This window comes from Salminus brasiliensis, chromosome 2, assembly GCF_030463535.1.
Source record: "Salminus brasiliensis chromosome 2, fSalBra1.hap2, whole genome shotgun sequence".
NCBI classification, from domain to species: domain Eukaryota; kingdom Metazoa; phylum Chordata; class Actinopteri; order Characiformes; family Bryconidae; genus Salminus; species Salminus brasiliensis.
The window spans coordinates 55,253,171-55,266,295 of NC_132879.1; the positions used below are offsets into that span (position 1 = coordinate 55,253,171).

The 13,125-nt window shown below is 41.2% G+C and overlaps 1 protein-coding gene across 2 annotated transcripts; it reads right to left on the reverse strand.

Moving 5' to 3' along the window:
• Positions 1-336: 336 nt before the first annotated feature.
• On the reverse strand, positions 337-12,720 carry arfgap3 (ADP-ribosylation factor GTPase activating protein 3). Of its 2 annotated transcripts, XM_072673218.1 has the most exons (16): positions 12,584-12,720; positions 11,222-11,340; positions 10,993-11,065; positions 9,781-9,912; positions 9,080-9,160; positions 7,705-7,780; positions 7,545-7,604; positions 7,190-7,233; positions 6,901-7,040; positions 6,594-6,725; positions 5,803-5,934; positions 4,915-5,055; positions 3,519-3,642; positions 3,185-3,272; positions 2,799-2,926; positions 337-1,804 (listed from the first exon to the last, which is right to left on the reverse strand). In XM_072673218.1, the coding sequence occupies exons 1-16, from the start codon at positions 12,650-12,652 to the stop codon at positions 1,787-1,789; spliced, it is 1,557 nt and encodes a 518-aa protein (XP_072529319.1). In that variant the 5' UTR covers positions 12,653-12,720; the 3' UTR covers positions 337-1,786. The 2 variants fall into 2 exon arrangements, with proteins under 2 accessions (XP_072529319.1, XP_072529320.1); XM_072673219.1 differs by lacking the exon at positions 9,080-9,160.
• Positions 12,721-13,125: the final 405 nt, after the last annotated feature.

The window sequence follows — 13,125 nt, forward strand, 5'->3', positions numbered from 1 at the left end:
AATCTAGCAGCAGGTAGAGACAGTTACTCCAGCAAAAGCGTAAATACATAAATACCCTTGATTTTTGGGGGAAACAGTGAACAAGCAGGTGTCCCAATACTTTTGTCCATATCATGTATCTGCCTATTCAGTCTACAGCAGTGTAGCTGAGCCTGTTTTCATTTTTTTTGTTGTTGTACGCCTCTGAAGTCGTGTATCGTTTCTGTAGGAAGGTCCAGCATTTAGGAGTTTAGGAGTTTAGGACTTTTCAGTCCACTAAGGCTTCATACCAGGCCGTTCCACACTGAAGGCCTTTGGTGCGCTCTCTCCCCCGACCCTCAAGACACAACAAACGGAGACTTTGAAGAGAATGTTTTTATTAGTATTATTATAAATTTATCATAGCACATTTTTTTTTATATTCGCTTTACATCATTGACTCTTATAATCATCATCATCATCATCATCATCATCAGTTCTTTCTATGTAGTGCAAAAGCTGTTTTAGGTCAGACCTCCAGCTGCTAAACTGAACACAAAGCAAATGTATCGAAACTGCTGCTAAATTATAATTATACATTTTTAGAATTATAAAATCTCTAATTTTTCTAATCCTTCTTCTTAGAAGAAACGACTGGTTTGGTTCTCCGTACAGCTTTCATTGCATTTTAGCTTTGTCAATATACTCAGCATGAAGTGTACACACTGTGACATTATATATATATAATTTGCATCAATCTATATGTAACAATAATTCTGTAGTGCATAAAATACCCTCAAAGGAAAAGCTTGCAAATCAATGGCTAAATCTGAAGAAAGGCAAGTGAAGAAAGGCAGAAAAAAGGTCCTCAGGTTTCGAATGAGTGGAGAATCATTTTCTCAATAGTAAAGCTTCATTTACACAAACATTTGGTTAAGAATGGTGTGTGTGTGTTTGTGTGTGTGTGTGTGTTTCATCCAAACCAAAACTTCTCTTTCTGAACAACTACTACTGTACATAAGGCCAAAAGATCCAAATGCTTCCCATTACCTTTGGTGTAAATAAAAAAAAAAAAAATGTTGTAAACACCACCACCTAGTGGTCACCAAAGGAAGGTGCAATTCCCATTCTCCACTCTCCCCCACATTCAATGTATTTTTTTTTTTCAATTGTTTTTAAAGTGACTTATTTAACTTCTACATCCAAAATATATCCATAAAAAAAGACATACTGAAGGCTTATTTACATCAACTTTAACCTGTTAGTGATCACTCTGTCCTCTGCAGGGTGATCTGAAACATCGACTTGTTTGTGCTTTAAATTTTCAAGCAGCATTTCTACAAATCTGAAGTGATGAACAACAAACGAGCGGCAGTCTCTCACTGGAATAATTTGGTCTTCAGTGATCTACAGACCACTGTATTTAAGAGCACTTAAGAAATTAAAGCTGTTCAATCCCATAAAGACCCCTCATCACCACGGCGGGCTATAATACACACACGCACGACAGGTCGAGAAAAGCGTAAACAATCCATACAGTATTTACAAAATCAAAACAATAAAGAAAGTGCCCAACATACCAAAACGATTTCTTCTGCAAACGTCTCGCGATAAAGCTTTTCAAGTTTAAATAACAGCAAAGCCGGTACTTCAGTGAGCTCCTGAGCAGAGCTGGGATCTGGCCAGCGAATGGCCTCCAACAAAACTACAGCGTTAAGCTACATATACGCATCATGTCTGATTGTAATGCAATTGTGACCTACAGGTTTGGACATACAGTATCTCTTTATTATGCAGAGAGGCTGCTCCTGCTGGACGCTCGAAATGCTCATGTGTTATAGCGATCCTGCAAAAGAACACACACACACACACACACGCACACACACACACACACACACACACACACACATCCTTTAATCAAATGGACATGATTTACCCAAATGCAGTCAAATCAGCCAAGGCATGTGTGAATGTAGCTAAACGAGTATTCTAACTAAAGCCATTACCTTTTGTTACACTATATGGACAAAAGTATTGGGACACCTGCACATTTATTGCTTCTATTAAAATCAAGTGTAGTAAAAAAAAAAGAAATCCTGCTTTTGTTGAAGTAACTGTCTCTACTATCCAGGAAAGAAGATTCTGTAGCAGCACTGCTGTGAGGATTTGACTGCATTCAGCGACAAGAATGAATAAGGTCAGGATTTTTGATGAAGGCATGTTTGCTTCTGTAGTTTACGACAGGGGATGCTAGGATAACGGTGCTAACAAACACTGGAATTAAGACTAGAATTGGTCACCAATTTTATCTAGGTTAATAGGTGTACAAAAATGTTCATATAATATATTCAAATAATTATAGAATATATATGTTCAAATAATAATAAACAAATAAACTAACAAACACATGTGGAGAGATGTTTTGGATGTGCAGTAACAGAGATAACTGAATTTCTTAGCAAGATTAGTGTAGTATCTAGACTAGCGGTGTAACCGATCACAGAACCCCCGGTTCAGATCAGATCATGGTTTATCCGTGGTCACGAATGCCACTCCAGCTCATCCCAAAAGTACTGGATGGAGCTCTGTCAATCACTGCAGAAAACACAGTTCTTCCACTGCTCCACAGCTCAATGCTGGGGGGCTTTATATACACCCCTCTAGCCCACACCTAGAGGCATTACACAGCATGAAGCCAATAGCTTCATGCATGTCTCCACAACTGAATGCCTGTGCCATGGTTGCACCGCAATGAGCTGGCTTCGTTAATTCTAATAAAGAGCGTCCGAATACTTTTGGACACATGGTGTCAACTGTAACACAGATGAGAGGAAACTGACCTGTATAGAGGAAACCACACCACTAGCCATGACCGAAAGCTTGCCAGCCACAGAGCGCACACCCATCTTCAGCTGAGTCATGTCCGGCGCGTTGGGCAGCACGTTGCTTAGACTGTATGAGCTGCCGGCTGCAGGGGGACAGAAAAGGAAGACACCAAGCGTTTAAGTCATGCTTCAGCTAAATCTCCTATCCTAAATCTAGTCAATCATCCAAACGCTTGACTACTAATGTTACTGTTAATGTAAAATGTGCCTCAGGACTCCAGGACTATGGTTGGGAATCCCACTTCTTCCAAACTGAAGGGTCAGAATAGATGAATTTTTATATGAAAGGTAAGAATTGTGGGCTGAGGGGTCTCTGCTAGACCTATAAAAACAGCACTTACTTGTCTGCTTCTTCTGCTCATCAAACAGATCAGCTGAGCTAATGGCTGAACTGCCAGAGAAGCGCTCCAGTCGAGTCCTCGCTTCATACTGCCCAAAAACAGGAGAATTTCCATGATTAATTATAAGGTATTACGGCAAATTTGAAGTGACTCAACTGTCCATGACTTTAAAAACCTGTGGTTTTAGGACACCATTCAAAGCTATGACACACACGGAGACGGGGCAAAAACATGTAGTTTCCAACTGTAACTGTAAAATGCAGATGAAAGAAAACCGTGTTTCTAGGTGTGTGCAGGCAATTTTAGGAGGTTTGGCTTTTATGGAGAGAGTTACCTCAGAGTTGTCCTGTTTACCAAAGAACATGTCAGAGGAGATGGCCTTAGCGTCACCAAACTTCTTCTGGGCCCCGTCCGAGACTGCTACAGGTGTGTGGTCTGATTTCCTCCTTGATGTGCTCCTGTGATTAGAAAAGAAAAGAAGCCGCTACTGTTTCAGAGCCTGAAGAAGATTTATTAGTCTTAATTTTTTATATGAACACACAATGCGACACCAATAAGAGTCCTTGGGCAAGACTCCTAACACTACATTGACCCACCTCTGTGCACCATATGAGTAACCTTGTAAGTCGCTTTGGATGAGAGCGTCAGATAAATGCCATAAATGTAAATGTAGTCACGTGACCCGCCATGTCCAGCATGTAACATGGAGGAAAACTCACACAGGAGTAACTCGAGCCGCTTATATAATCCTTCATTAATTACATTAATTTAAAAAATGTTTATCGTGATACTGATTTGAGGTCATATCAGCCAGAGCTACTGCAAAGTTAAATTACTAAGAGTTAGGAAGGGAGTCAAAGTCTCTTTAAGTGCAAAAGTAAAAGGCATGGGGACACCCTAACTAACCTAAAAAGGTAAGAGGTCAAAGTACTAGCTCTGCATTTTAGCAAAGTGTCCTAGTGTTATAATTGTGTCACATGACTGTAGCAGTACATATATAGGGCTGGGCGATTATGGCAGAACTACTATATTACAATATTTAAAGACATGATACTAATTCATGACACACATATTCTCTCCCAGACTGAATACAGTGATTTTTACTCAACATCTGCTGCTCTTCATCTAATTAACCCTTCAGTCTAATTACACTGTTAGTAATGTTAGAAACCTGCAGCTGATCAGTGTTTATTAAGCACTAAAAGTCTCCTCTATATGCTTAGTAAAGCTTATTGTCTGTCACTATACATAAAATAATATCACACTGCCCGGCTCTACTAAGAGTGTTATTAATAAAATAACAGCACAACTCCATCCAGCCATCTTTTTATCCTGGTCAGGGTCATGGTGGGTCCAGAGCCTAGCCAGAATGAACTGATGCAAGGCAGGAATATCTACTGGACAGGGCACCAGTCCAACACAGGGCACCACACACACACACACACACACACACACACACACACACACACACACACACACACACACACACACACACACACACACACACACACTAGGGGCAGCTGAGCGTAGCATTGTTTTTGGGAGGTGGGAGCAAACTGGAGCACCCAGGAACACACACACACACACACACACACACACACACACACACACACACACACACACACACACACACACACACACTTACGCAAAACACCTGTTGCACCACCGTCTCGCCCAAAAGCACAACGTCGAATTATATCATCACCTGAAATTCGGAGGGAGAAACTTACCTCTCCTCAAACGAAGACATCTTGGAGCTCAAGTAAAAGTCGGGCTCTGGTTTCTTCTGCTCTTTCTTCTTCATGTCTCCCCACTGTGAGAAGAACTGGTCTGAAGACTGCGGCGCATCGTCCGTAAACCTGGAGGAGCTCCTACAGGGCAGGAGACCACAAAGACAGACTGAACCGCTCCATCTCTGCCGATTTTCACTTTCCTACATACTCTGAATCGGGCAGTTGTTCTTTATATTGGGTCACAATTTCATGATGAATGGACCAACAGAAATGCTCCAAAATGACTGGGAATGAAATCTGTGTACATTGACTTCCTTTGAGAGTCAAGAAGGCTTTTCCCTTCTCCTGTAAAGCTGCTGTTTTGGAGATCTACGGTTTTTGGCAGGAATGTGACCATAGCTAAAAGGTGTAAATTATTCTTCAGCTTATTCAAGCCAGAGATTTTAATCATTTGTTAGATGGCAGAGCCTTGGGATAGACTTGAGATATATGTAAAACACACACACATCCTACACACAGCACTGGAGAACCCTAAACAGCACAGATCTCCACCTAAGATTTGCCCCCTACAGCCTCATGTGCAAAATGTTGGGGTGCTTAGGTAGTACTTGAGCCAAAAACCAGCTCATTCTACAAGCGTATTCTGTGGTTCTAAAGGTCGGTTCCACCCCATTTAACCATTCAAACACTTTAATAAAATGTCCTATATTACACAGAACCAGTTCTGACCCCATTTCTAGACCATAATGATGGAACACAATGGATTTTACCCTCAAAAGGTAGTCATGTGACCTCTTTATCACATTACAAAAATGCAATAATGAGCTGCTCAAAAGGCTTTTGTTGGGTATTGAATGTGTGAGCTACGAGCGAAGCTGATCTCACCTCATGGAGAAAAAGCCATCTTCTTCCTCCTCATCATGGTTGTACTTCCTGGAGCAAGAGGAGGAGTGAGCCACAGTGGGCGTCTCCTGCTGAATGGTCTGCATGTCTGCCAGGACAGAGTGAGAGACTCCGCTGAAGAAAAGAAAGAAGGAAGCATAAACACAGATGAAGAGTGAGATGTGGCTGTTCAGCTTCCATGTAACCCTAAACCACTGTGTGCATGAGTGAGCTGGTCGATACATGCACTCACACACTCCACTCCACTCTGCCTAGCAAGTGATAGCAACTTGCTACCATGGTGTTTAACCTCCATCAGACTGGTGCTGGACTGTCCTGCTTTGGTACATTACTGATTATAGAGTATTTCTATAGTTAAATGTTGTCATTTCATCCATTATCTTCTCAGAATTTAGGAATACATCATGTACTATAACTGCTGCATGCATGATAAGACATGTATAACCTCAAGTTAAGTCCTAAATAATCAAAAGTCTCCACTACTCTCTTGCTCATTTTTACTGTATTTATTTATCTGCATCTGTTCTACAGTAAAAAAACCTCACTGTCCAGATTAATGCTTTTAAATAATGAGCCTAGGTGCCTAAAACCTCTGCCTGTAAACTCAAGACTCCTTAAGCACCTTTAAAACATCTTCTCCTAATGCCACACACTGCCTTTCCATTCTTTCTGTTGCTGTCTTTAGTGCACTTCTGCATATGCTTGGAGAACTAGCAGGTGTACCTTCATCACATCAGGAAATCTGTAGAGAAAATAAGAGTACACGAACTCACCTCCTGCTGCCCAGGCCCATCCCCAACCTCTCAGCCTGCTCCTTCTTCTTCCCCTCCAGCCCGCGCAGCTTCTCCTCATCTCTCTTCCTCTGCAGCTCCAGATCCTGGTAGGCCAGTCGCAGAGAGGTCACACTGCCACAGACAGACACAAAAAGGGAGATTACACTCTCAAAATGCATGTGGTCACTGTCAGACCAAAACCTTGTATATCCCTAATAAGCTAATTAAGGTCACAGGAGCTTGGCAGCTGGGTGCAGACCGCATGGTTTCAGTACATCGGTGTCATAAAGAATGCAGAGAAACTCACACTGGCTCTTCAGGTACTGCACTCCTCTCCGCTGCCGTCTCCTCTCGCAGTCTATCCACAGCCTGCGCTCTCTTCTCCTGAGCTGAGAAACTCTGGCTGCTCACCTTCTGAGCCCCCAGACCTCCTTTCTTAGATCCCAGCTACTCACAAAGGAAACAAAGGAACATGAAAACACACATAAAATCTCACCTCTCTGCCTGCTTTTACACGCTGTAGGCACTGCTCGTACAGTACGCATTAATCAGCAGGTATTAACTGTGTAAGAATGACCAATAATCTCTGCACCCACCGTTTTTTTGGCTGCTGGCGGCTTCTTTTTGATTAGAGAGGGCTCTGCAAGAGGCATAAAAACATGTAATTATGTAGCTTTGTTGCTTATATATGACAAATAAGCCTTTAGGCACCAAAAAAAACATTTATTTTTACATGACCATCATACATTCCTCTTAATTGCTTAGTATTTCTGCTAAAGGTTAAAGGATGAATATATATATATATATATATATGGGCTAAAAACCAGTAGGCTGGTTCCACATATTGACCACAGTACAAAAAAGTTAGTGAGAGTCAGAGTTCAGTTTTTATGCTATGAGCCCTTTTAATGCCCCCTACAAATGATCCCTACAGTGTATTCTAAATGTTACCCAAAGCAGCTTTCGGAGAAACACTGAGGAGCTCAACAGAAGGGCCCTCTTGGTTGCTATCTGTAGAAGATAATTATGAGTCAGATCCATGAACACACGCAGCCGGATGCACCAACATTACAGAGTGAAGTGTTTTGGAAGTCTTTCAGCTTCCTCATACCATCATTATTGTTGTTGTCTTGCATGGCCGTCTCCTGTGGTGGATTGAGGTTTTGCTGGAGAGAGCTGCCATCATCCTGGAGGGAAAAAACACAGAGTCAATATACTTCTCTCCTCTGGAGGCTTTTTTTTGGAATAAGGCTACAGGGATTCGCTTCTATTCAGCAACAAAGCGTTAATGAGGTCAGGCCCTAATTTGGAGTGATAAGGCCTGCCTCACAAAAGTTGTTCCAATTCAGTCCAAAGGTGTTGGATGGAGTTCAGGTGCAGGACAGTCAAGTTCTTCCACTCTTTTAGACTCCGGCAAGGCAGACTGCGCGCTCTCGGACAGACTCCTGCAGGCCGACTGCGCGCTCTTTTAGACTAGGCAAGGCCGACTGTGCACTCTTTTAGACACCGGCAAGGCCGATTGTGCACTCTTTTAGACACCAGCAAGGCCGACTGAGCTCACCTAAACTCCGGCAGGCCGACTGCGCACTCTTTTAGACTCCCGCAAGGCAGACTGAGCTCTTTTAGACTCCGGCAAGGCCGACTGCGCTTTCTCGGACTCTGACTGCTGATTGCAAAGATCCTCAGATCACAGTGCCTATGAATGATTTCATTAAGATTTCAAGAACAGCAGCCAACGAGAACGCGAGCATGAACATCTACCCTGTTCAGCAAACCTCTAATTCAACAGTCTAGAGGCCCTCACATCCTCAATGGACCCAGAAGGGTCGGAACAAAAAGGCGCTACAGGGCTGTTGAAAGAGCGTGCATCGATAATGACCGATTTTTCCGTTCTCTTCTTTCTTCTCCTGCACAAACGACAGCAGAAACAGTATCTACAGCACATTCTCCAGCTCAGTTTAGCATGTGAATTAAATTCCCTGCATTTATTTTCTTGATACTGCGGAAAAAACATGAATATGTATGATGTATGTGTAGCGTGCCCTTCACTACATCTCCTGGAACCCAACTATACCCAGATTTGTCTGTCAGAGGGTGACAATTCAGAAAACCACCTCTGTTATTGCTCCTAGGCAGCACTTACAGTTGTCTAGGGCAGCTCTAGCAAAACAGAAATTTGATGAACTGCCTTGTTGGAGGGGTTGGCATCCTGTGACAGCGAAACACTGAAAGTCACTGAGCTCTTCAGTGGAGCCCATACTACTGCCAATGTTTGTCTATGGAGTGTGCATAACTGTATATTTGATTTTATGCACCTGCTATGTTGTAGCAGTGGGTGTGGCTGCAATTGCTAAATGTCCACTAATTAAATAGGGTGTCCACATACTTTTTGGTGTGTATAGTATCCAAGAAGCAGAAAGGCTGTTTAATGGACAGTCCACTTCTACACTGTAGGCACACATTTACTTATTTATACTTTTACACACCTGTGTGTGCTGGCTGAAAAAGTCTTCATGCTTGTCTACGGGAGATGTGGGGGACAGAGGAGCCTGGCTGTCCAGCCACAGCTGATGAAAATGCAAAAGGCAGACAGACAGACAGACAGACAGACAGACAGATAAATAGACATACAGGTAAATAGACAGACAGAAAGAAAATACTGCTAAAAAAAAACATAGTAATGATAATTGTCAACATGTCAATCATGTCTACATGTACGGACACTCCTACAGAAAGTGGTGGTGGTGGTTCTCCATCACTGTGTTCATCATTAGAACATCTCCAAAGTTCTCCTCTCTCATGGAGTCTAGTGTTATTTAGAGTTCTCCTCAGATCAACACCTGGTTTGGTGGTAAATCAGGGCTTAATGATGGTAAATCAGGTGAGCTGCTGCTGCTGCTGCTGCTGATGGAGTTGAACACATCCTCCACGCTGTGCTGGCTGGACTGGGGGGCGTCCAGGAGAACCCTGGAGGAACCGAGCTCTGTTCTTCAGACTAGCTCACCGACAAGATCTCACTACTTTCTTTCTTCAGAATGAGAAGCTCTTGTTTCTCCTTTTTACTGGATTTATCTTCACCTGCATCTGTTCTAAAGGGATCTGGAGCTTCTGTTGTAGAAGTTAATTTAATGCATGTGTGTGTGTGTGTGTGTGTGTGTGTGTGTGTGTGTGTGTGTGTGTGTGTAACCTCTGTGCCACGCTGTCTGGTGGCTTGGGTGGCCAGAGTCTTTATCTTCTCTCTGTAGAGCTGGGCCGCCCGGCTGTTGTACTTGGCATTGGCTGCACCTGCAGTCCCACCGTGTTGGTTAAAGAAGGCAGTCTGCAGTGAGAAGAGGCCGAGATCATCAGTACAAAGCTACACTATATGGACAAAAGTATTGGGACACCCGCTTCTTCACTGTTTGAAAGTTAATATTCATCAATTAAAATCAATATAAGTGTAATACAAATTAATTTAAATTTTAGATGTTTATTTTATATTTTAAGAATTCTATGAAGAAGTAAATGAAGTGATACACACTATAATAATAATCTATTTATGGATGTTGGCTTAGATTTTTCTCATTTTAACATTAATGCCATACAGGTTTTAAAATCCATATTTGTATATAAGTTTATTTAACCATAGTGATTTTTGAATGCTCTTGAAGTTCAAATATTAGTACTGTTTTGTTTAAATTTCTTTGCATTATAATTATTGTAATAATTTATTTGCATCATTTGAGCAGTTGTTTTTGAGCAGTTGTCATTTCTGCAAATAAATCCTCTAAATAGTGATATTTTTATTTGGAATTTAGGGGAAATGTTTATAATGGTTTATGAAATACAACAAAAATGTTCATTTCTCTAAACACAGAGCTGTATTATATAATAAATATATTTTTAATATTAAGTGTTCCAGGTGCTTACTTGCAAATAGTATATTTGTACATTAGAGCCATGTTTATACACTGATATGGAACTAAATAGGTTTTAGATGCTTCTGAAACTTCTGAACACTAGTCTATATATAGGAATATAAACAGGTGTGTCCATCAGGCCTTTCTATGAAATTATTAGTAGGTGATTCATTTAATGCCAGGCCATTTTTGCCAACAGGTATATCTATGTACATTTCTATATATATATATATATATATATGAATACATTTAATTCAGTAAATGTAAAATTTAACAGCAACTAGTGTATTTTTAATTTTTATTTTCCTTATTAGTCTGTCTTATACTCCAGTTATATATCTGTAAAATAATATTAGGTTTTATTATTTTTTTTACTTATTTCTAATCTTTCTACTTCTGTGTTCCTGTAATGTGTGATTTTCCCCTCTGGGATTCCTGATTCATGACTGATCCATCTACCAATCTAAGATCAGTAAAAACAGCATGGGAGATGAACTCACCGCACTGGCGTTCCCCCCAACCTGCATGCAGCGCAGCTGATACCAGGACCAGTTGAAGTCCAGTTCAGTAGACCTGCTCAACAAGGCATTTATCAACGGCTGTCAATCATTAACACAGTACAATCCTACACTGGTACATTCTCAGACAGTAATGACAACCGGGCAGTGAAATTTCACCCTGCTCGGGCCACTGCCATCTAATATAAGAGATAAAGCTGGTTTATTCTACCTGATAAAGGACAGGTGCACTCCCAAAGAACGGTGCGTCCCTGAGCAGTCGATACACAGGAACACGCCATATGTGATGCTGGCCCAGCTTGGGTTCTTTGCAGAGCAGTCAAAACAGGCCTGAGAGCGAAACACAGTTTTTATGAGCATCACTTCACATCACATTTCATCACTGAGCTTCTTACTTTTAAGGAACAATATTCGGTTGTTAAAAAAAAAAAAAAAAAAAAAATCAACAGAGAAGGACGTGGGACTGAGACGTGGGGGAAATAGCTACAACAGGAGTGGGCGATTATATCATATAATATCATGATACTTGATTTTTGATTTTTCACAATATTTATTAAAACTTTTCATCAAAATGCAATGGTAGCAACAGATTTTTAAAAAGTAAACATTACTAAATATCCCATATTTAACACTTTTAGTGACTTTTACTCAAACAAATGTACTGCACATGACTGATTATTATGCTCTCTGTGATGAAGCAATATGAGTGTAATACAAATTTAATTAATTAAAATGTTAGATGTTTATTTAATATTTCAAGAATTCTATGAAGAAGTAAATGATACAAATTGATACGCACTATAATGATCTATGTATGGATGTTGGCTTAGATTTTTTTTTCATTTTAACATTAATGCCATACAGGTTTTTCATATATGTATATAAGTTATTTTTGAATGCTCTTAAAGTACAAACATTAGTACTGTTTTGTTTACATTTCTTTGCATTATAATTATTGTAATAATTTACTTGCACCATCTGAGCTGTGTGAGCATGCAGCTGGCCAGTGTTCCTAGGTAAGCAACAGCAGTCATCACAATACCATACAATAGGCATATTGCCCAGCTGTAGCTAGCAAAAAGTTATGAATGTGGCTAAATTCTTTACTTAAAGCATAGAAAAAAGTGCAAAAGAAGCATAACAGCTATTATTACATGGATTAAAACCGGTGAGGGACGTTTATTCAACTTTAAATCAAGCAGAAATGGACTTTTCCCTCGAATTAGCAATTCCACCTTAAATAGCGCCGCAGCCGCAGTCTGGCGCCCGTGCAGCGTCAGTTCACTAATGGGAGATTTAAGGTGGACCACACAAAGCGCTTCTTAAGCCTCGACATCTTTAGTTTCTACACAACGCAGAAATGTCCAGGCTGATAAACGCTGCTGGATGTCGGTACAGTGTGGATAAATTCGCAGTGAAACTGTTCGTCCCAGGTGGAAAACTGACTGAACGAAGTGCTGCCATATGTTTACAAAAACAACAGCAGCCCCAAATCTGCGACGTGTCACAGCACTGACCCCCTCCACCAGCAAAACAAGCCCCTCACCCGCCGGAACCGCCCCTCACTGCTCACCTTATTCGTAGGAATGGACCGTAAACGCTTGAAAATGGCAGAAATGTCCTGCTTGGTCGGTTCTGTCATCTTTTCCGCCTGTTGATGTGGACGGAGGAAGAAACACCAGCGGCCCTGATCCGCCTCCGCTTCCGCGTTCAACGTCAACAGCGACAAACGAGAGGGGGGGGGGGGGCGGGGGGGGGCGGGGGGGGGAGAGAGGTGCAGGCTGGGAAATGTAGGCAGTTGGACCCCTGATTATACTTTGATCATGTACTGTTTTTTTTTTTGACAGTTTTGTTTATTGGGGTGGCAAGATACAGAGATGACCTACATATACATTATTTAGCCTTTTCTATTAGGAGACCCCTGATAGAAGCCATCCAGGCCCACCCGGTACAATTACACCCAACCCCCTCTGTCACTTTGCATGATCTTAACTTAGATAGAAAGTTCTCTCTATATAAAATCTGAAATATGTATATGTATATATATATATATATATATATATATATACACACACATTTGTGGTATATATATGGTGGTATATATATATATATATA

Bases quoted from the DNA above. Each gene is read 5' to 3' on its own strand.
- arfgap3 (XM_072673218.1), bottom strand. From the start codon at position 12,652: ATGACAGAACCGACCAAGCAGGACATTTCTGCCATTTTCAAGCGTTTA. The intron at 6,726-6,900 runs GTGAGTTTCTCT...TGTCTGTGGCAG, and splicing joins GCAGTACCTGAAGAGCCAGT to TGTGACCTCTCTGCGACTGG. The intron at 3,643-4,914 runs GTAAGTTTCTCC...TTCTAATCACAG, and splicing joins ATGTCTTCGTTTGAGGAGAG to GAGCACATCAAGGAGGAAAT.